The 24,288-nt window shown below is 35.6% G+C and overlaps 1 protein-coding gene across 8 annotated transcripts in view; it reads right to left on the reverse strand.

The window, feature by feature from the left end:
- Positions 1–1,952: 1,952 nt before the first annotated feature.
- The window catches only part of UBR2 (ubiquitin protein ligase E3 component n-recognin 2), a 56,309-nt gene continuing 33,973 nt past the window's right edge, over positions 1,953–24,288 (reverse strand). For 3 of the 8 annotated variants that reach the window (XM_066316114.1, XM_066316115.1, XM_066316117.1), the window contains 25 exons: positions 23,970–24,072; positions 23,376–23,424; positions 22,778–22,932; positions 20,767–20,869; positions 19,968–20,077; positions 19,648–19,728; positions 18,721–18,902; positions 17,853–18,052; positions 16,911–17,004; positions 15,101–15,262; positions 14,665–14,762; positions 14,358–14,430; positions 13,403–13,551; positions 13,256–13,311; positions 12,724–12,820; positions 10,574–10,641; positions 9,957–10,092; positions 9,232–9,322; positions 8,311–8,441; positions 7,572–7,680; positions 7,273–7,329; positions 5,639–5,716; positions 5,188–5,358; positions 4,420–4,521; positions 1,953–3,632 (listed from right to left, as the gene is read on the reverse strand). In XM_066316114.1, the coding sequence (XP_066172211.1) occupies positions 3,491–3,632; positions 4,420–4,521; positions 5,188–5,358; positions 5,639–5,716; positions 7,273–7,329; positions 7,572–7,680; positions 8,311–8,441; positions 9,232–9,322; positions 9,957–10,092; positions 10,574–10,641; positions 12,724–12,820; positions 13,256–13,311; positions 13,403–13,551; positions 14,358–14,430; positions 14,665–14,762; positions 15,101–15,262; positions 16,911–17,004; positions 17,853–18,052; positions 18,721–18,902; positions 19,648–19,728; positions 19,968–20,077; positions 20,767–20,869; positions 22,778–22,932; positions 23,376–23,424; positions 23,970–24,072 (2,797 nt within the window). In that variant the 3' untranslated portion in view covers positions 1,953–3,490. Of the gene's footprint in view, positions 3,633–4,419; positions 4,522–5,187; positions 5,359–5,638; positions 5,717–7,272; positions 7,330–7,571; positions 7,681–8,310; positions 8,442–9,231; positions 9,323–9,956; positions 10,093–10,573; positions 10,642–12,723; positions 12,821–13,255; positions 13,312–13,402; positions 13,552–14,357; positions 14,431–14,664; positions 14,763–15,100; positions 15,263–16,910; positions 17,005–17,852; positions 18,053–18,720; positions 18,903–19,647; positions 19,746–19,967; positions 20,078–20,766; positions 20,870–22,777; positions 22,933–23,375; positions 23,425–23,969; positions 24,073–24,288 lie in introns of those variants that run through there. The other 5 variants (XM_066316116.1, XR_010743284.1, XR_010743285.1 and 2 more) reach the window with 5 other exon arrangements.

The following is a 24,288-nucleotide window of genomic DNA, read 5'->3' on the forward strand; positions in this document are numbered from 1 at the left end:
GGGTGGCAATGAACAGTTGGAAGCAAACCAGTTACAAGATGAATTCCCCAGGAGCTGATATTCAAGCCCAAACTGTTTAAAACTGTCATATTTGAGTTCTGTAATCAATAATCTCAACAGCAGAATGGAAATAGAGAGTCATCACTTCCTGCTGGAGGCAATTCCTAGAAAGGAGCAGAGGAGAGTCCAGGGCAGAAGGGAGGCTGATTGAAAATTCAGTTGATCATGATATGATGCTATTGTGAAGGGATTTGAGATGGAACTCCTCTCGTACATTTTAATCTTCCAGAAAGGAAAGCAGCTGGGATTTAATGCTAAAGGTAGGTTTAGCACCCAGCTTCTCCTCCACACTGAGGCCACAGATGAAAATTTTCATTTTAGAGCTTCTAAACAAAACACTGTCATTTAACATAAATTAAAATGCACTTAAAATGAGATGCCAGGGCTCGAGCATGAGAGATGGCAGGGGTTCACATCAAATGAGAAATGACAGAAAAGGGTCTGTGCAGCAACTCAATCCATGTTCACTATCCTAGGAAAAGGAGTGAACTGTATAGTGCAGAAGTACATTGAACCCTCCAAGTCCAGGCTGTTCTCTGTGCTAATAAAGTGGGAAGGCATGAAATTTACTTGCTTAGTGATCAGCATTGAAGACTAAGTTTGAGGGACATGGGAGAAGTTGTAGAGAACCAGAGGAAAGCTGAAAATGGAAATAGTCTTGAGAATCAACGTGCACTTAATCTCAGCCAAATTCCTGGTAACATCACAGGAAGTGGTTAGAGAGCTGTGGCAGCACTGGCTCTTGGCACAAGTCAGAAGACATCAGGAGTTTGTTACCTTGGTTATAGACTTCCAGCGGAGTAAAAATGAGCCTCCTGTGGCAAACTGGGGGAGTAAAAACTGTTATCTTTTAGTATGAACAGAGTAAATAATGTTACTAATGTGAACCTCAAACCTTATCCTTTTACAAAATGTAACTTACAATCCTTTAAAAAGACGATTAGACTTTTTGGTAGAGGTCAAGAAAGGTTTAGCTGACTGAAGCAAGTGACACTAATAATATAATCATCTTACATTTATGGCCAGGGAATTGCAGATGTTGCACATCCAGGTATTTCTGTCAGCTTGTGATTAACAAGGGGCACACTTGAAGGAACAAGCTCAGCAAAATTCTAAACCCAACATTTAAAAAGTACTTATTGAATAGTTGACATGAAAAGCTTAAACTTGATGCTTTCAGTTTTGTTTTGTATTTGTTATGATGGCTTAGTATTTGGGAATATTTGTGGGGTTTGTTATTTTTTTTCTCCCTCCAAACACATAATACATTCTAGATTGTACACATAACCCATAAAGTTATAGCCAATTTATTACAGATATTATTTCCCTGATACTGAAACAATGTTATATATAAATATTTCTACATTAATATAAACACATGCAAAACAAATCAGAAAATAGAAGTCTTGAGTAAAGAATGACCAAATTGCAAAAAAAAAAAAAGATAATTGTGTAGTTTGCAACTATTTGTGGCTGCAGTCTCTGACTCTGATCCCAGAGGCAAAACCAAAAATCCTTCTTGCTATCAATATTTTGGTTTGCACAGAGAAATCTGTCAGAATCATTGATTATCTTTTTAATATTAAGATTACAGGAAAAGAGTTTTTAATGCAGTTACACATTATTTGAAACTGTGGCACATAGTTTAAAAAGCAAAGGAAGGGTCACATCACCAAAAAAGTGGGATTTCTAAGTACCATGCACAGAAAATTGTTGGTACGTCAACCACCTTAAGTAGGGACGAGCAGAAATAAAGCATTAAATGTCATTTTCTCCTGCAAATTCTCCGTGTCTCTTTGTAAAAAGTGTAAGCAATATATAAATGATCCAATCTATGACAGGTAATAGAGACAAAAGTAGTCTGTAGTGATGTTAAGAAAAGGAAATCCACATTGGCCAAGTTTCTTTATTTGATACTTCACATCTTCACTCAATACTGTTACTGAATGTTTGAAAAATTGTCCTGTACACCATGAATATACAAAATTCATCTGAAGCATTAAATCTGTAAAAATAGGAACAATTCAGTCAGACCAAGTGTAACTGAAGACCTGGCAGACAGTGAAGGGAATTGGTTATCTGGGCTGAGATGTAGTCAGAAATTAAGACTTAACTAAAAGAATCACAGACTATTAAGGAAACAGAACTATGTAAATTAAGATTTTACTAATTTGTCAGAAGATAGGAGAGGGAAAGGTAATGGATTTTATTTTAAATCAGTAAGCATAATGTGATTTTTAGAGACACCTTGGAGGTCTAATTACATACAACTAGAAAACTCACTGCCTTCAGGCACCCTCATATCAAGTGCAAATCTGCGCAGTTATAGAATATATTTATAAAATATACTATATGCAAACATCTTTACAGAGCTTTAAATCAAGCCAAAAAGTAAATATACTTGATGGGAAACGGGGAAAAAAATCAAAAATGTGGACAGTGTGATTGTGGCCCTTCAAAGCCAGAGGAAATCACTCAGTTCATCTGCAACAAAAAGAAGACGGGATTTGCACCTTAGAAGTTTTTGTTAACAAAAATTAAGAAAGTATCTTCTGTGCTTCTGAAAATTAACATAAAATTAGCTTTTGTGACTTTTACATATTATTGTTATCTTAAAATAACTTCTAAAGCACAACGTCAATCCTTGAATACCAATAATCCATCACGTAATTGAAAGTGAAAGGGTTTCCCAGCTAAATTCAAATTAAAAACTACATAATTCTAAAGAGTGCAATGCTCTGGAAAAAGCTTTAAATTAAATTATTTTACTTGTAAAGCTAGTGTTAGGTTTTTTTAGTTAAAAAAAAAAAAGACAAAAACGACTGGAAGCAAGAAAGCTGCAAAAGTACAAATGACAAAATCCTTTTTAGATACACCAAGTGAAAGAGTGAATTATCCACTGATGCAGACAGAAACATCCATTTGCTACATTATTTGCTTCCTTTTACTTCAATCCATTGCATGTACACACAGCCTAAGTATTAAAATGCAGAATAATAAATAAACCGGCTCAGATTACTAGCAAGGGGCAAAACACAATCAGAATTGTGCTCTATCTAGTTTCTGTTTCAGCAGTCTTTTTCTCTTCAGTTCATATGAAAAATCATAGTCAGACTTCCAAAAAGAGTCGTTCTTTTTTTTTTTTTATCAGAAACTTAAGTTCATTTGCCCAGGTTTATAAACCAAGACATTTCTGTGAAGGAAGCACAGTGCAAATTATAGGACTAATAAAACTTACTTACATAGAAAGAAGTTTACTTGATTAATGTTAACTGGTATCTTTATGAAATACATTGTAAAACAAAGATTAAATAACAGGACTCAATTTGTTGGGTTTTTTTTCCTTAGACTTTTTTCCTCATCCCTCCTTTGAAAAGCTTACTGAATTACAAAAATCTTTAATAAAGTTCCAGTCTTCAGCAGATAATCATTATAAATGCTGCCAATCAATGCCAACTAGAGTTTGATTTGCTTCTTGTGCATGTCCAATTTCCTCTGTAATACTGTGCTGCTGCCAGAGTTTTTGAATCTTTTTAAATCGCTCTTTGCACAGATGTAAGGGATTCCCACGTCTGAAAAGGAGATAACACTTATCAGGAATGATAAAACACTGCAACTAAGCACAAACACTCAGGTGTGACATACTAAGCATTAGATAACCCCATAAAATACTACAACATTTAGATAACCCTTTCACATTATTCTGTTATCAGAGCAAATCAACAGGTATTTGGATGAGTAACCTGCAGTGCTACCTTGTCTGGTGCCCCTTCCTTACAGCTCAACAGTTCCCTCTAGCCTCTGGGAGCCTCAAATCGAGCCCCCAGAACTCCACATGCAGGTTTTTAGCAAACTTTCCAGGCTGAACCAGTTCATACTCTCTGCTTTTGGCCCATTTCAGAAATAGTAAACATAAACAATATCAAGTCCCTAAATTATCCCCGTATAAGAGGCAGAGATAGGAATTAAGACAAAGAACTACTTCATTAAATAAAATAATATCATAATATTTCCACTTGGTATTAAATGAACACAGGTTATAAAAACAAATGCACTAGATACAAATGAAATTTTCAGCCTTAGTTTCTAGTCAACTTCACAGATGCCAAGAAGATTTAACTTTTAGCAGTTTTCAAGACAACTGTTTTTAACCTGGGGATGATCATCCATAAAATATTTTTGACCTAAACTCAGACATTAACATTAAAACATCTGAAGATGCCAGATGCAGCAGCAATGTCAAAATATAATGTTACCTATATCATTAAAATAAAAAGGTAACATAAAAAGGTTTTTTTCCTAATTATAGATAGTTCTATAATTCCTGTCTTTAAAAGATATAATCTTTAAAATATTTACCTGAGTCCCTGGTCGGTCTCTCCATAGTCATCAAGGTAAGGAGGAGGATAAAAGCAGCCCTTTGTTTTCCCAGCTAAAAATAGCACCTGGCATTCTCGTACTCTGGAGAAAAACAGAGAACATTTTTAGGTACTGATTTTAGGTGAATAGTTTCTCATACTTTCACAGACACTGCTTTTCCACTTCTACCTACTTCCATTCTGTATAATCTGCACGTACAGATTTTTAAAGGCACATTTTTTTTAAACTACATCTCTCCCTCTCTTCTTGTTAACTCCTCAGTAGCAGTTAAAAACAACATCACTTCATGCCTTATTATCTGCAGTCTGTGTAAATACTCAACAGAACCACAGGAAAATAAAACCATTTTGCTTCTCACTAATGTTTGCCGAAGTGAAAATAGACATTATCTAATACTTCTCTGTATGCAGGAAGAAAACTACAATTCATTTATGTTTTCACCAGCAACAAAATCAAAGTATTTACCTTCATAATTTTGTAATACTTGAGTAGGAATAAATGCAAAGGCAAAACAAATTCCCTTGAGAATGAAATTTGAACTTTCTTTGAAATTTTATCTTCAAAGAAGCAACCTCTGAACCTTACACCAAAACACAGGAAGATGAATACACCTTAGTTCTTAGACAACCCTGTTGTTAACAAAATAGTGCTTTTAGAAACCACCTCTGCAATCACAAATATAGAGCTATTACTTTAATGACTGTACACACCATCTAACCCAGCATTGAGAGGTGCTCAGCTCCTTACCTAAGGAATATGCCCACTCCAGAACCACAAGTGTATGTATGAGCAGTACAGGCTCCAACATCTTCCCCTTCAAGTTCAGTCTGACAGCAGTAACTCTGAGAACACAGCATGGTCCCACACACAAGGCACAATGTTGGGGCTCTGCTTTTGTCACCACCTGATTTTGGACACCTTTTGTTAGAAAAAAAAAAAATAAATAGAAACTCACTGTTTGTGTAAACTCTAGAGAGTAAAAGGATTCAGAAGTACTTTTGAACATTTACACAGTTAACAGCTGAAATTTCTATTTCACTGTTCCACTGAAATACAGGGCAGTTGGGCTGATAAATGCTATGTGCCCTTTATGGTTCCAAACACAACTCCCTGAGACCTTCAGGTTAAAGGTTTCCCGGCTGATGAAAAGGAGCAGCAGCAGACTTTGGGGGGCTCACTGTAATTGCACATGACTTACGAGAAATTGGATGCTTGGTTAATGAGGCAGCTGTAGTCGTCCGGAAGGTCGATTAATTTGTTGGATTCTCTTGCATAGCTGGAATAAAGCAATCAAATCAGCACTCACAGTTCAATGAATAATACACAAGCAACTTCCAACTCATTCATGTTTTCCTGACTCATCTAAACGGCATCTGTGAGTAATTAATTTTTTTAGGTTTCCCTCTTTTCTGCTCTTCTTTGAGTAAAATGGTAGCACATAAAAAGATGAACACACAGATCTCTCAATTAACCACCTTCCTTTTCTTTATTTTTTATAAATTTGAGAAAATGCAGAGGTGGAAAATACATGTCATTTGTATGCTTTTAGCAAACCAATTATGAAGTCACTACAGATTTAAAGTAATATTTTTTTTCTATCCTGTATAAGTTTGTTTGTTGTTGTGGGTTTTTGTTTGTTTGGTTGGTTTTTTGTGGGTTTTTTGGGGTTTTTTTGAGGTTTTTTTCCACTAATATTGCATGGGTAATAGCCTGACTTTCAAGTTTAGGGAACATGTATCCTGAAGAGAATGAAATATGCATGCCATGAAAACAACCTATTTAATATCAAATACATTTGAAATATATTTAAAAGAAGCAGATACTATACACAAAATTCTAATAATCTTCCATTTGAGGAATAATACTAATTAGACCGTGAAATGCAAAAAGAGGTTTGTAACAGCAGCAATGTACAAGAACATGCTGAGAGGAAAAATAAATCATCACCATCAAGCTGGACATAAGCTTGGGAAGAATAGATAAGAATCAGCAAAAAGAACAGATGGAAAAGTCCCAACAATCACATGTAGCACGAAATCAATTACACAACCAGAATACTCTTACTGTGTAAGAAATTCTGTTAACAGTCTGGTGTTTCACAGACGAAGTGATTAATTTTTATTTTTGTCACAGCCTTACTGTATGCACAATGTTAAAAAATTGACTTCATATATTTAGCACTGTAGATTAAAAAGCAGGGATATATTTTTAATGCCAGCACTGTGAACTTCACATTCATTTCTAATTGTTAGGATAATTGTTAACCACTGTTTTTACCCAGCCTTCAGAAAGAACAACACCCTATATGCTTTTCTACACCCACTAAGTATTAAATGCATTCTGAATTCAAAGTAATTGTGTAGCAAGAGCAAATGTATGAAAAGCAGGTTTTCTTTTCAGCAACCGACTCAGTGCTCAGTGATGGCTTTACTGAAGGAACTGGATTATTTAAAAAGACAATTTAAAAATTTATTCAATGCTTGGTATTTTTAAAGAAAGGCTATACACATCTTTTAGCCACAATATACTTTTTGCATCACAAGGCAGAAAGTAATAGGAAACATGAGATAAAATTTTATTACTTCTAATTCCTGCACATCAGTTCTAAATAAAACCCCATTAAATTTTGCCTTTAAAATCCACTCATTCAAGCAATATTTCCTTTTCTTAAAAAATTTTTTAAAAAAACACTTCTTCCCTAATATCCTTATTATTAAATAAAGCAGAACAGATATTATGTTATCATAAACATCAATTAGAAAAAATATTTGGAGAAAACTGCAACATTTAAGTTTTTCCCCCTGTCTCTGCTTAAAATCTCTTTATGTTTACCTGATAGCATGTCTCTTGCCTTCCAGGTATCTTTTTACTTCATTGTTACTGCACCAACTACAAGAAAAAAATATGCTTTTAATTTCAATAGATGATAGAAAAACAAATAAGCAAAAAATCCACAGTACATCTATTAAAAAACCACTACAGCCAAAATGGTTTCTTTCAAAACCTTTCTTTCATAAACACTTCTCAAAATCTATGATTCACTTCTGTAAGTATTCCTGGGAGAACACTTATACTACTATCTTGTGCAGGATTCTCTATTAAGTTAAAATAAGAACAAAAACACAACTTACCCTTCTATTAATGTGTTCAGAATCTCACTGTTTTCTTGAAAAAGGCAAGTGAGGTTGTTTGGCAAGGAAAGATAGCTACATAAGTGTTCAAATTGGTTTGCTCCATTTACTGAAAAACAAAAAAGGTGTAATTCTCAGAACTTCATATTTAAAATGTTTATTATGACCATCTTCAGATGTACATTCTATCCCTACATATGCCATATGTGGAGGACAGTAAAGAATATTACTAACATAACATAACACGACATGACATAACATGACATAGTGAACTTACAGAGATATTATAGAATGGTTTGGATAGGAGGGCACCTTAAAGATAATCTCATTCCAACTGCCCTGCCATGGGCAGGGACACCTACAAGACCAGGCTGCTCAAAGCCCCATCATGCCTAATATTAATTATTAGCAGATGCTGATTGAACGATATCAGTGCAAGCAAAAGCAGGTCTCATTTGAAAATAGCAATCCATAGAAGATTTGTAACAGAACCTTATTAACAGAAGGGAAACAATTTCTGTCTTAAACAATCTAGAATGTATTTAAAAATACATTTTAAAAACTTTCTTTTTTTTTTTTTTTTTAATTCTATTTTCATTATGCTGATATGATGCTGCACTGGTAAGAAGCCCACATCCATTCAATCAGCTTCTTCAGACAAGAGAGTTTAAATGTAATTTATTTTGACCACTAATGTTTTTACATCTTGAGAACTGATTTAATACAAAGCAGACAATACCTTGAATTTCTGAGGGTGCTGGGACTCCATTTAAGTAATGAAAAAACAAAGCAGAACATCTCAGGAAAGGCATGATTCCAGCTTTTAGATTCCTCCACAGGTGCCAGCCTGAGGAAACTTCTTTCAAGGCACTGAAGAGAATAAAAGAAATAAGTTTGATTTTATTTAATAATTTCAGTTTGAGAGCTGTATTTAGTAAGTCTTCAGTCACACTGTGTACTAAATTACTGATTTCAGCTGAAACAATCACTATGCAAAGTGTTTATTTCAAAGCAAACTCCAAGAAAAACAACAAACCAGAGATTGATAAAAATGTAACCAACCGGGGCAGTAATTTAAGAAATTCTGCATAAACATTTCAGATGACAGAATGGTTTGGGTTGGAAGGGACCTTACAGACCATCTCATTCCAATCCTCCTGCCATGGGCAGGGGTACCTTCTGCTAGATGAGGTTACTCTGAGCCTCATCCAACCTGGCCTTGAACACTCTCAGGGATGGGGCATCCACAGCTTCTGTAGACAGCCTGTTCTAGTGCCTCACTACCCTCACAGAAAACAACTTCTTCCTAACTTCTAATTTCACCTAAGACCTCCTTTCTTTCCATTCAAAGCCATTCCCATCCTAATGAGTTTTCTGTACTCAGACACTGTCAATTCCAGATTCTGCAAACTGACTAAAAAAAATTGTTTCCAAGCACAATCTTCATGAGCAGCTATCTTCCTGATCACAGATGAATTTACAGGAATAGTTATTAAAGTGAATCTAGAAGTGCTGCATAAGAAACAAGATGTAACAGTTCCTAAGTTAAAAGTGTCATCTTTGACAGCACTAGTATACAGAATTCAGTCAACAGTTAATGTTCAGCAGTTCAGAAGGGAGAAAAATAACATACAATTTTATCAAAAGCTCATGGTTTTACCTTCCTGTACACTGGCAAAGAAATTTATACAGTGTAAGCACAGCTACTTCCTCTTCACTGTTAGTGTTTTCTTGGTCCATGCCATTCTCTTCTAAAGAAGAAGTAAATAATTTTAAAATTGTTTCATATATGCAAGTTTACAGAACAAGAATGCATTTTTTCAAGTTCTGGTAAAAATGCCCAAACTAACTGAAGTATTCCAGTGGGATAGAATATGATGTACTGGACAGCAGCTTTCTGCTGCTCATCTTATGTGCTAGGTTTGTGCTACTGTCAGCCCCAGTGAGGTGCTGGTTTAATTGTTCAGCTGGTTGGGTTTCTCAACCTACTTGCTTGGAGTTCTTTGCTTTTGGCAAACCAGGCCTCATCCAGCTCCTCTTGCCAGGAAATACACTGATTCCTTACTTTGCTAACTGCAACTCATTCATCATGCAATGCCTAAGCCAAGCCTGCAATAAACACTCCCAGGCACTGCTACAGTAGCTGGAAAGCCAGGATTCATTACTAGCTGTGCTCCAAGAAACTCCTGGAGCAGAGCAATAAAGACAATGTAACTAAACTTTGATGAGTACAGTCTATCAGTACTCTCTTGTGGGCTCAAAGACAGCCCAAACAATTCTATTTTGTAACTGTAAACTGCACACATTTACCACCAGCACCATAGCTTTTCCTAAGTAAAGACTGGAGGAATATTTTCAATAAAAGTTGAGACAAAGTGTCATTACCTGTTGATGAGGTAAGTAAAATTTGTATTATGTGTGCCATAGTGACAAGATGAAACAGGTGAAGATCTCCAGTGCCAAGACTAACCCCTGAAAAATCCTGACAATGTATGGCAGGGAAAGAGAGCACCAAGCTTACCTGTGAAAGAAAACAAGAAAGTTGGTACATTCCTTTTCCTTTTTTGAACCTTCCCTTGTCTCTGCTCATGCTGCAACTATACCCCTTGAAGGCAGCACACTACATCAGGCTAATTTTGAATCTAATTATACAGACATTATTTAAGAGAACAACAATTATCCATCAGGAGAGTTTTCAGTCTGTTTGGGATTTGCTGTTTTGTTGGGGGTGGTTGATTTTCATGTATTTTGGGTTTTTTTAACTGACAAAGAGCATGCATTCTGTCTCATCTTACCCCCTTTTAATTTATAAAAAAGAATATTTTTATTAAATACCTTTATTAAATTTAAAAAGCCTTCAAAATCTATTAAGTAGTGAAAAAATACTGAAACCTGAACATTTTGAAAGGCTCCTAACCCAGAGTAAAGAGAAAGTTTTTAACAGTTTTTACACAGTGCCTACTGGATGAAAACATTATTAATATGTATTAAGAAATACTTACCAATAAATGAAACATGTCAATATCAAGTATGCAAGGAAGATTCCCATTTTTTTCATTAGGCACCAGTGCTAAGTGTTTTGGAGAGAAAAAAAAATACTAACTGAACATTTATACATGAAAATATTTTAGTGTACTTCAGTTAAAAAATGAGAGCCATCTCCTTCATTTACATGCTTAAAGATCTTAAAATACAAATGTACCTGTTTTGGCCAGAATCAATTCAAGAACTGTTCAACATTATTGGAAAATAGTATTGCCTACTTTATTGTATTAACACAAAACAAACCCAGGTAACCATTTCTACTCCCATGGTGACTTTCTTTCATTGCCTGGGTTTCCAGAGGGAGACAAAAAGAGATAGTATCTCAAGCTCTGACAGAAATAAGCTCAAACAATAGTGCCTAAACAGGAACACTGAGCATTGTCTCCAGGACAGCTGCTCAAATAAAATTTCTGCAATTTGCTTAAATTCACAAGATTGCCCAAATGCGCCTTACATAAATAATTTGCCTTACTGACTCAAAAATGCATTGCTACAGTCTCTTGAATATATCACTTCATCTCTAATTAAGGTAGAGCTAGGTGTTGGTCTCTCCATCTCTGTAGTATTTACAGTAACCACAAAGCATTAACCAAAGCACTCCAGCTGACAACAGAAATTCACACACCTAATGAATTCCAAGCACCTTCATCAAAAAGCAAATGCAAATTCAGTGTTTTGAAAACTGTTACAACATATTTTAAGTAACAATCAAGAAACAGTTGCTTACTTCTTTAATCCAAGCAGTAAAATCTGATTTGTAATAAAGCTGCAGCTCTGGGTATATTTCACAATGTAGTAAAATGTATTAAGCTGCCAAGTTTAAAAACACTACTACCTTAAAAAATAGTCTCATCATGACAACTTAAAAATACTTCAGTTGAAGACTGGTGCCTTGCTGGCCAAAATAATGGAGAGCTTAAAACATGTGACATTTAGAAGCTATTTCTATTAGCAAACATTCCACCACGACTCAGATTTCAAATGCTTTTCCTTTTGCCAGCATATAGCCACAGAACTCAACCCAAAAGTGTGAAAACTGTCTGTTATCAAAAATATAACCAGAGCAAGCGACTTCCAAAACTGAACTTACTTTCAATAAGTCATCTTTATGTATTGTTTACAGAATACAGACAGATCAAAGGCTCATAATTTTCATTATTCCTAGCCTGAAAAAATAAAATAGCAGAAACTATTCCTTCATGAAAATAAAAGCAGTACCGTTGCTTCTGTCAGACAGAAGGAAGGAGAACTTTGAAGAAATATTGATTCAAGTTTTCCAGAAAACCCCAAACGCTCAGAACAACAGGTATTGCAAAGTTCCAGTCATACAGCCAGCAGCATTTTCTCTTCTGATTCACACAGAAAACAGCTCAACCATTAATTCTACAAACTGATGCCAATTAAGTTTTTCCACATAAAGCTGCCAACTGCCAGCTGAAGTAGCTGGTATCTATCTACTAGTAATTTCAGTATATCAATGCAGTTTAAAAGTTTCTCTGCTCCACTGACTGGAGATATTAAAGTTATCCCATTTTATAATACCCTTTCAGAACAGTCCTCTTATGGGCAATTACTTCATTAGGCTGAACTTCAGAGTTTTCATCTGTATCTACTAATGCTTCAAGCTTGGAACATTTTGGCTGTTCTCATTAAAACTCTCAATTAACATATGACATTACATAGTAAGTCCTGTCTTATCAGAGATCCTACTTTGCACAGAGAGAGATGTTTGCAGATATATTAAAGATTTCTGCAAATATCCCTTCCACACTACATCAATCTTAATTTCTTAATCTTTAAAGCTCCAGTGGAATGTTTTTGTGAAGGACCACATTTCCATCTCCTTTGCTGTAGGTATCTTTCTCTAACAAAGAATCAACACAACTCCTTCACAGCAAATATCCATGTTTTTCTGGAGCTGCAGTCCAAAAGAAATGTCTTTCCTCTTGGCCTAACACATATAGGTGGAAATAGCAGCTCTTGGTTTATTACTTAAAACTACTACATAAAATAATCATCTTATAATCAATACTAAGAGTCACTCTGAAACAACTCATGTGTATCTTCACAAAAAAAAAAAAAAAACAGCCTAAGGTGACAAACTTACATGCTAATAGAGTACAAAAGTGACCCTGTACTGCTGAAAGAGATGAAACTGTCCAGTGAGCTGCTGCAAATCTCGTTAGTGACGTAAGGCAGTCATCCTGTCAAAACAAAGAAAAAGAGACACTGCCACAGTTAATTAAAGTTCCTCAACATAAAAAGGTCTTTTGATTTAACAGTATTTTTTTCAGGCCTCTCAACTGCAGTTTATGGGGGCAGTTTGACTGTGTAATTATATGACAGATACTTATGTTTATGCAAATATCCAAGTTCCTTTTGGCATTCTTATTTTGACTGTTACCAAGAGAAACTGCAGCCTTAATAGATTATATGTTCATAGGAAAAAATCGTAACAGTTTTGCTAGACGTGATTTTTAAATATTTTAATTATCAGCTACAGATCAACTAAATAATAGGGCCCAACAAATAAAACTATTCAAACAACTGTAATTTAAAATGTAGATATTCCTCACTAATGAAGCACAAGTCTCTCTTTTTCCCACCAATTCAGAGAGGATTTGCTACTTGTTCCTTACCTGTCGACAAGGTAAATGACCAAATAATGGCTTATCTTCATCAGCTAAAATTCGTTCTGGAGAAAAAAACCAAAATTCATTGTTGTGAGTTGTTTAACCAAATGCTGAAAATCTCCTATAAAAGGAGCCAAATGAACAGGTCATTACCTATAGTCTGTATCGTGTAAGCACAGCTGCCCCAGCACATTATAGGTACACGTGGGTCTTCCTCATTTGGATGAACCTTCAAGCCTACTTTGTAAGTTGCCGTACCAAAAGTTGTCAGCATCTCTTTTATGCTCTCAGAATAAGGATTCCTGAAACAAAGAAAACAATATCACTAATTCATTCCTTCCTTCACTGGCAGCAGTACCTCTGATGATAAGCATTCACCCCACAGATGAACAACAGGAGTTAAAATTTAAATGACAACTCTAATATTCTTCTTTGGATCTGGTATTCTGCAACCTCATTTTTTTGTGACAGATCCCCAATTATTTTTTGATTATCTGTTTGGAACTAATCTCATTTTTAGTGTTAAGTATATCTATTCTTCAGAGACAAAGGCTAAATTATAAGAAATATGTGTGACTGAAAGCTAAATCTGTCATCAGCTGGGGTAAGAGTCTTGCATTTCATGTGCAGTTGGCAGACCAATGTGTGTACCACGTAACAAGTTTTGTTTCTTTCTCCTGAAGTGAAGAGAGTGTAGAGCCAAATACAAATAGACTTTTACAGGTGAAATTACATAATAAAAACCTCTCCATTTCATAGTCTTCCTGCATGTTTTACATGTTGTGCTGGCTATAATGATTAATCCTTCACCCAGCTACAAGTAGTACCAAATTTAATCTTCATGCTGCAGTTAAATAATTTATATAACTGCAGCATGTTTCTGCACAACGACTTAGCACATTCACATCTGAAATTCTATCAAACTACTTAGGACTTCTGGGCTGGACTTCAACGTCATCATCATAATAATATTAACTTTTCTAATTACAGTAAAAATTCATATATTTGCCCTAATTAATAAGACCTTCTGGCACAGGAGTTACATTCTATTTTTATGTTATTATTTTATGATGAATTTTTAATTATTTGTTAATATGTAAATACATACTTCAGTTTGAAATCTGGTCTAAATCCTTCAGGTAATTGCAGCTGATCCATTTTTTCTGAATGACCAGAATGGCCTACAAACAAAAAGTAATGAATCACTGATTATTCACCTATATGTAATTTCTGCATTACAGAAAGATGCAGAAGCAGAATCTGAAATTCTATCACCAGAAACTGAAATCCCAAGCTGTTCTTGCCATTTATGCCATCATCCCTCGACTCCATTGTGGCAGAACCAAAGTGCCTGGTCTCTTTCATGAATATTATGACATTTTCACAGACAAATATACATATTTCTTCAGACTTACTTGCACAGTCCTCATTTCGAAGTAAATGCAGGGCTTTTACTTGCTGGGATACTGTTTTGATCCACTGAGTTAGGTTTGGTTGACCTGAGAAGTCTAACCTGTCAAAAAAATCCCCAAAACAACCAGTTAAAAACAAACACTCTATAGAGAGAATTAGTATTTCAAAGACATTCCAACATCATTCATCTGTTTTCTCAATGGGCTCTTTCTCTGATGTCCATGCATTTTTCTACTTTCAGCTCGTTTTCTGCAGGTCTTATTCTTTCCTAATGCACAATAACAAAGTAAAATCCATAAACCAAAATAAATAGGCAATCCACATGAGTTTATCAAAACAGAAGACTACAAACATTCAGGAAGGTCTTCAGGGGTGTAGCTGGATTAGCATCTTGTTTTTTAAATTTATTGAAGACATTTATAAACCAAACTGACTCACCTGTTAAACAAAACTCTTGGTGGAGGAAGCAGAGGAATTACAGTGTTGCTCAGGCATTCACAAAGTGGGCAAAGGAATTCACCATTTTCTACATCATAACTCGTGTGCACTCGTAATCTTTGTTGTCTTCGTTGCTCTTTTGCTTGGACTGCATCAAAATACCTTTAAAATGAGCAAGATATAAGTGGCAAATTATTATTGCTTGAACATAGAAATAAAAAATTCTCAGGAGGACACAGTTTTGTCTTTCCCCAAATATAGATAAGAGTGTATCAGAAGGAAAAACCTCTACCCTCTGACTGATAAAGCATTAGTGCTTTTGGCTGCCAAAATCTACCCTAAGGTGCTGAAGTTCACTGGGCTGTTAAAATCATGGTTAAGTCTGAATATTACATTTAAGAAAAAAGGTAAAGAGGTAAAGTTGAAGCATTAAAAAACCAAAACTAAATCAACAAACAAAAAACCCAAAGAAAACAAAACACCACAACAAACAAAGTAACTCCCACCCCCTAAACCTCTAAGAAACAAAAGCCCAAACAAAAACAAAAAACTAAAAATAAAGAAACAAACAAATAAAAAAAACAAACACAAAAACCCTACCACCAGCACCAAAAGAAAAAAAAACCCCAAAAAACCCAAAAAACCCCAACAACAACAACAACAACAAAAAAAACCACCCAAAAAACAACCACCCAAACCAAACCAAACAACCCAACTCATTTTTTACATAATTTTTTTAGGAAGATGCCATGGGCATTATCCTTGGGTGTTTTTTCTATTGCAGGCCACAACCAAAACAGCAGCAGCCAAAAAAATTGTTGGCTGAACCCTCTATGAAAAAAGAACTGAATTCACTGCTTTGCAACACGTAACTGCTAGTCCAGAAGCCTCTGATGTGGTTTAAAGCATGCCCAGTGATGACCCTAAAATGATCTGAATACAGGCACCTAAGGGCATTTCCAAGAGATTATGGCAACCACAAAGGACTGTACACGAGCTACACAAGAAGATTAAAAACCTATCTTCAGAGAGCAGTGACATCAAAGACCACAAATGAAACCTGTGAGTGTTAATAGCCACAGAATCTCTAGGAGCTCCTAACACTCTTCAGACACAAGGTAGAATTTGAAATTAGGCACGTCAGAAGCCATGCCAAGGAGCAAAGCAAGACCCTACTCGAACAAAGTCAGAGGCACGAACGGCTTGAATTTGTCACATGGTATTAGCACCACACAGCACTAAGCATGATTATATGCCTCAAAAAAATTAAAATAATAAAAAAAATAACTGCAAAAGGCTTTATTAAAATGCTCAGAAACAAAGGATAAAATTGAGTTTATACTGAAGATGAACTTGAATTAGGTCACCGATGTTTCTACTTCAAATTAAACCTGTTGGAGGAATCAAGAGTGCAAGGGATGCACTGTCATTTAAAACCTCAGTAGAGAGCAGAAGCAGCAAAAGCATGTCTAGCAATGAACTGCAAAAACACCCAAAAATCTGAGCTCCAGATATATGTGCACTACAGGGAATTATACAGTGGGATAAACAAGGAAAGGAAATGAAGCTGCCATCTATGGCTTTAGACTCTTCTTTACCAAGAGGTCAGTGAGTGAAAATTATTTTGAGTACGTTTACAGCATTTGATTTCTACTCCTTTATTTCCAACAGAAAGGTGTTTTAATCACTTCCTGAAATTCCTTTTCAAGTTTACTACATGGTAGGAATTTTGCCATTAAAGTAAGTGCCATTAGGTAAACTGATAGCATAACATGTTATTTGAACTAAAAGCTTAACTATAGCCTTTTACCTTTGCCAACACTGAGCATGCATAATATGTCCACAGCTACCCGTGTGTGTTCCACATGACAGATCTGGGTGCATGAATAAGGGGTCATACTTTTCTGTATTTAAAAGAAAAAACAAAACCAAACAACTTTGAAACATTTATCAAAAGACTTAACGGCAGATTAATGTTGCCACATTTGCATTATTATTTAACTTTATCACCGAAGTGTAGTTCATTTGATGAAGCATAAAACACATTACTAATCCATAACAACCTAAACCGTTTAAATTGTTTATAAGTATCACTTAACTTGAGTCTATGGACTGTACTTAAAGGCTTCAAACCAAGCTTTCAGCGGTGCTGGGCCTTGGTACAGGTCCCTAGGATCAACCTGCAGTTTTGATGGTTCAGCGCCATCAAACAATGAGTTGAAGGACATTAATCTTCAGGGTCAGAGTGCAAAACAATTGAGTGCAAAGATTTCTAAGTGTTTACATTCACAGAATCCAGAGAAACCTTTGCAACAATGCCCTTGCTCGCTGATCTGTTTCACAAAGTACCTAAATCCAAGATTTTTTTACTATCACTAAGAGTCATTTCAGATGATATAACTGAGAGGAAAAAAATTTACATCTTGTGCTTTTAAAGCATTACATTAACACCTCCTCTCTCTGATGTTACAGGCATGGTTGAAGAACAAACACTTCTGATTTTAAGGGTTTTTTCAACAGTTATAAATAATTTGTCACAAATAAATGGCATGAGCTCAATGTTCGCAGTGATTTACATTATTCAGCACACACATTTCTACCTCACCAAAAATATGGGAGTTTTGCCACTGAATACAATTAAGCTATTCACAAACATAAGAAGGCTATGTCACTGTCTCAGATGAAAAAATGCTGTTGTCACAGTAACCCCGACATTCTTTAATACTTAAGACAATTATGAAGAGTTACGTACCAGGATCTGGAGTAATTTTGTTTCTATTTTTAGACAACACAGTTGATCGTTGAATAAATGCTGCCAAGACCATGGCCCTGCTGTCCACTTTAACTTCTTGCTCCTCCTGGCACAATATACACATAACAACCTGTCTGGGTTCAGCTACTCTAGTTTGCTCTGGACCCAAGGCTGTGAGTTTTGCATCTGAAATTACAGGGCTAGAATATTCAAAGAATATTAGTGAGCAAATTATTTGAGAAATATTATAACTCAAATAATGACTTAAGTGTGTTTATTGAGTTTCTTAAATTTATGATGAATGCTCTCTGACAAAAAATAACTTTGGCATTTATGTAACAATTCCTATGTGCCCAGAAGTAGCATGTATTTTCCAGAAAAAATTCAAAACCCTCCCAACAGTATAACCCACTCCAGTTTAGCACAGAAACTGAATATGCAGCCCTCCATCATCACCATCTCTTAAGTATCTAATATTTGAAAACACTCTCCACTTCCCCACAAAATCATTAGCATTCTCTAATTCATATTTCCAACTATCAAGCAGATTTTCTTCCAGATCTTCAACAGACATATAATCAGCTATTTCCAATTTACTATGTTTAATAGCATGGTTTCTTCAGTACTATTAATAATTTACTGGGTGATTTTGTAGGAAAAATTATTTGCCTGTTTGTGTTTATATTTATCCCACACTTCTGACAGAGAGAGGGCGGGAAGCATTCCATTTACTGCTGGGGTTTTGTCTCAGAAACTAACAAATACTTTTCCATCAAGATTGAAAAAAAAGAGTTTTTTAAAGAGGTAACAATAGGACAAGCTGATGTAAAGATTAATAAGAAAAAGGATTTAAACAAGATGCCTTTACCTGTTTTCATGGTCTCCAGAAGTTGAAGTATCCAGCTCCTCCAGAGTTTGCTGGAAGAGCTCTTTGTTCTCGTTAATGAAGTGCCGTTGCATCTCGGACATCTGGGCCATGATCTTCTCCCTGCGCAGTCGGGCAATCTCAGCTTTGCGCTTCCTTTCAGCTTTGTCCTTATCCCGCGTACTCTGAAATTTTGTTACAACAGATTATTTATTGTAGCTACTGCTACAATAAACAGTACCTTGAACTAATTTCCAAACAACGAAAATCTCATAAAAGACAAAAGGAAAGTCTACCAGACAGTTATTTTGTGCCCTCTGCTCTTTAGCTCGTGTTCAATGCCAGGCAGAACTGCAGATCTAGAAGGGGAACCTCTTCCCTTCAACCTTTAACTGTATTTTATATTTCTCTTCTCTTTAAGCATTCATAGGATAAAAGGATAAGAGAGTGACATGTCTCATCTCTGGTGCTGCTTTCCCTCCACAGCAGCTGCATTCCTGGTTGCACTATAGTGCTCCAAGGGGTGTGTGCAGTGCCTAGGATGTCATGTTGAGCTACACACATTGGCAGAGCTTACCTGGAATGACCTGCATGGTAACAATAAACAAATAATCATTTCTTTTAGCAACTTCCATGGAGTCCGAAATGATGGGAACACCAGAAACACTTAATGATATGACTGTAATACAGACAGTTTTGAAGTAGAATTGCAAAAGATTTGGAGACTACAATATATGAAACGAAGAAAAACAGCTTAGGGACTTCACCAATAGTTTTTTCAAAGAAACAAGTTTGAGCTATAAAGTGACACAGATTTTCAGAAGTCACTGATGTTTCCCACGTTTGATTTAGAGCTGCAGTTAGACATGCAGTCCTTTGCTAGTCACCACCCAGACCTGTTCCAGGTCAGCTGTTACAGATTGCTTTTACCTCTTCCATAATATTTCCTTCTGTCTCAGCCACGGGACTTGAAGAAGAGCTTTCTCTTAGCTTTTTAATAGTATTAAAAGTCTGTAAGAAAAGAAAGGCTTTAATTTGTTTGGAACATAAAAATGTAACTGTATATACTATAATCCTGACTGTACAATGTGCAGTATTGGAATCCAGAAGAGTAAAACTAGATACAACAAATCCACATGGGAAATAAGGAAATATATGATAAGGAAATAAGGAAATCATTCCAATGTAATTAGGAAAGTTTCAAAAATCTTATTTCCATGATTTTCAGCAGTAATATAAAATATATTTACCTTCAATATCCATCTGATCATGTCCTTATGCACTTCCAGATGAGGTGCATTTTGCAGTGTTTCTAGCATAGCTAGTATGCTGGGGGAGTTACTGGGTGCTTCTCCTGGTTCTGAGAGAAAAATTACAATGAGAATTGATTGTACCATTACTGGCAAATCAATCACTCACTACCATTAAAAACAAGAAACCTCAATGCTTTTTCAGCAACTGAAGAACTCCTCCAACAAATAGGCACAATATGTACATTTTCACTCTCCCCCATTGCAAATCTTTTAATGAATAACTTCTAAATCCTGAAAAGTTTTGCTCACTGACTATATTTTCTTAGAAAAGAAATGCACTGTATATGCTCCCTGGCTGGTTTCTTGGGAACCTCCAATATTTAATTTTCCACTACTTTAAATGGAACTTTCATGTGTTAGCAAAAGTAGAGGCATTAATCAGATGATACAAAGGAGAGTCAAGATTAAAAGATTATTTAAGAATGCAGCTATGATTTTTGCAATTGCATCTGATCACATGCAGCAATCTTTATTGAGATGTCACTCAAAGATATTAAGAATCAGAACTAGAGGGAATTATTCAACTTCTGAATTTCTCCTCTGGAAAATGGCTTTAGTATTCTACCAGCACAGATCTACACACATAGAAAGCATTTATCTATAGTCAACTTCATAACATTTTGAGGGATAAACAAATATACTATTCTGGTAAACACAGTTTCAGAAGAATAAAATATGAGATCCTGGCATTTTTAGTTATTTCAAATTTGCTCTACATTTGAAAAGAAAGGCATACTTGATATTTTCTGAGTGAAGGTAAATGTTACAACATTCTCCTCACTGAGATTCTCCAGATGTTGTTTTTCTTCCTGCAGTGCCATTCCAATCAAATGCAAAACCTAGGTAAAAATTACAAATTTTAGTTCTTTTCTTACATAATTCATATAATCTTGTTATATAGTTTGAGTAATTCATTAAGAAACAGGAAAGTCATATAATAAAATTATATATTACAAACAGATTTGAAGTTATTTTTATATACAGAATTCCAAAGCTCCCATAACACAGGAGCAACAGTGTTTGAAACTTTGCCACATAAAATCCACATTAATTACTTGCCTCTTTCTGTCTGCTGTCCTGACTAGTGAGTGAGAAGTCAGTACTTCCTATCTTTCTTCCTACCCCCTGCATGTAACCCTGCTTCTTCTCTGGACAGAAGAAGCACACAAAACAGACTTTAGGTCCTCTTTATACACAAAGTTTAGCAACACAAAATTAAAATCTTTGAGTTAAATTTATTCTCTCTAGAAACACATTTTAAATGTTAAATTTTAGGTCAGTGAAGAGCTGTAGTCTCCTTGAACTTAAAAAAATGTAATTGCCCTATCTGGCACTATGATAGTCTGAATGGCATTTTGGAGCTGAGATACTTCATACTACAAACTGTCATGTAGCATCAGCCAATTTGCAACCCTATACAAATTGGCAGGATGCTCCAGACACAAAGGTTCACTGGTGCCTGGAATCAACACTGACATCCATGTAAGGAAAGGATAATCACCTGAAAATCTGTAAGAGAACTGGAATGTAACAGACCAAGTATCTACAGAAAAAGTGGCAGAACCTGATGAGAATCTTGAAGTTTTTTAATTTGTTTTAAAAAACGACAGTTATTTTCTCCTCAGTCTATCACATTTGTTTGACAAGATCTCAGTAGATATGGGCCACTTCTTGCAGATATCTCATTTCCACCTTGGCAAGTGCTTCTTAGACAAAAGTGGTTGACTTGGGAAAGATGCAGAACAACTCCATGGCACCATCACAGAGAAATGCCACAAGTTTCTGAGCAAGTGATAGTCCCCTAATGAATTTCATGGTTTTGAGAATGGCTGAACACATTTTAGTTCAGTAAAAAAAAACCCAACCAATTTATTTTATCTGAAGTTACTCCAAAACCTAGCATTGTTACATTACCTACATATAACCACAGTGTTTTGATTTATAATCCAAATATATTGTCCTATTTTCAACTTTTTTAGTGTTATACAGAGCTGCTTATGTTAATTTAAACTTATCTGTAAAAGGTAATATACACTCAAATAAGACTGGATATCAAAAAATTAACTCAGTTTCAAAACTGGGGTTTTTTTTTTGCAAAAATGTTATTTAAAAATCCATCAATGTTTTTTTGGAGTTGGACCCTAAACCAACAACCTTGCCCAATATAAACAGTCCCTGGATGGCAGCTCACTACTCATCTCTGCACATCCCAGAAAATGACAATCCTTACACCAAAATCTACAATAGCTGTCCAGGTTTCTAAAGATCATTATAAATCACAAGCAACAAACAGCTCAGTTAAGTTTTCCAAAGTGGATGCATTTTCAAGCTAGAAAATGCTTTTGTGCACTTTCATGTTTTTTTCCTAAAGTGATTTAGCCTGAACTGAAAATAAGCAAAGGAACAGCAAGAAAAAAAAAATCAATGTCTCTCTAATATGCAACAATTAATGGGCTCTCTACCACAGTAAACATTACTGCCACTGATTCAAGCAGAATTCTTTCTTCTCATGTGCATCCCATTAAAATTTACCAAATGGGATTTTACATTCAATTTTAAAAATAAAATTGCATCAGAGGCAGAGGGGTTTCCCTAGTTTTGCATATCAGCAAATGCCACTTACTTCTTATTCACAGTATTCTGGATATTTCAGACACCAAGTAAACAAATCTATAAAATCATGTTAAAATGCTTTAATGAACATTCCTCCATTAGCATAAGCATTAGTTTAAACAAAATCCCCATACCCTTTGCAGCATGGACTCTGACCAGGCATAGCCATTGTGTTCCACTGCCCACTGCAGTATAGTCCCCATAATGCACAGCATGACATCAGACTGCAGGATATTCACCAGGCTGGCAAAAAGGGGGCAGAAAGGAGGAAGAGCTGGCGGTGGAAGTGCTGAAAGGGAAATTGATGTGTTTGATATTTCTCCAAAATTTGCAACACCCATTTAAAATTAAAACGTCTGATTTAATGGCTCGACCCAAGGCAGGGGGTTGGAACCAGATGACCTTTATGCTTTCTTCCAACCCAAACCCTTCTAGGATCCTAAGGCAGAACACAGCTGCTCAATAAACAGTCAGAATACAGCTACCAATACAGGCTGCACCATTCAACATGGCTTGTGTGTAAAAGAAAAGCCAAAGGAGTAAGCTCTTCAGAAGGCTGCTTCCATGACAAATCACATCCCTGACTATAGCCAGGGAGACATAAGGGAAATTGCTTCATTTCTAACCAACTTCTACTCTAGCCCTGGAACAGGCTGTTAGTCTAAATGTCAGGACAATACACAGCTTGATATGAGATTCCCTCTTCTCCTATCTCCTATCAAAAATAAATACCTGTATCTTCTCTGTTCTGTCTTTTCAGCTTTCTCTGTGCTTCCTCCGCCTGAAATAGAAGAACAATGCCAGCATTACTCAAAATCTGTACCAATATAAAACTAATAAAAAAGCATTCATGCTTTACTACATTGTTACTGTTTTTTCCCAGCCTTAAATAAACATGAAAGCTTTCACGTCTTTTCAGTTTGTCTTATGTTCTACTTGTAAAGTAGGGCATGCAACTTCAAAATAAATCTTTCCTCTTGAGCCAGCCTGGATTCTTCTCCCAGCATAAAGCTGTAATGCAAGTTTGAGCTAAAATGGCAATTTCCATAAAGGTAAGGGAAAATACAGATTGCTTTAAATCCTTTCAGTAAAATAAGATCCAAGGGAGCCCACAGACAAGCTCCTGAACACCCAATGGTTTCAGCAGCTCTGTATAGGGCACAGGATGCAGTGGAACAGAAATCTGCAAAAACTTGGGCAAATTTTGCTAACATTCTCAAATATCCAGCTGGTAATACTTCTTCACGGAAGCAAGCTCTGGAAAAGGGCAAACAAACAAACAAAAAGGGCACAAAATAAATGCCAGGAAGTTAAACTACTAGTTACCTTTGATTGCTCTGCCCTTGAAAAGTGATAGAAATACAGATTGAAGTTCTTAGCACATTCTGGTTTTAATTCATACAGCCCTCTGCCTGTTAATCCAGGTTTTCTATAAAAAACCCAAAGCAAACAAAACAGTTGATGTCAACTGGTTTTTAACATCTGAGAATAAACAGTTAACTAGAACAACTAACAAACACTGCCTAACAGGCATTCTTGAAATTAGGTAAGTAACAGTATTAAGAATTCTGCATATGATTAAAGCCATGGGAAATCACCATGACTCAGCCCCATTTCTTTCATTCTCTCATTTTCACTAATTTAG

This window comes from Sylvia atricapilla, chromosome 3, assembly GCF_009819655.1.
Source record: "Sylvia atricapilla isolate bSylAtr1 chromosome 3, bSylAtr1.pri, whole genome shotgun sequence".
NCBI lineage: Eukaryota > Metazoa > Chordata > Aves > Passeriformes > Sylviidae > Sylvia > Sylvia atricapilla.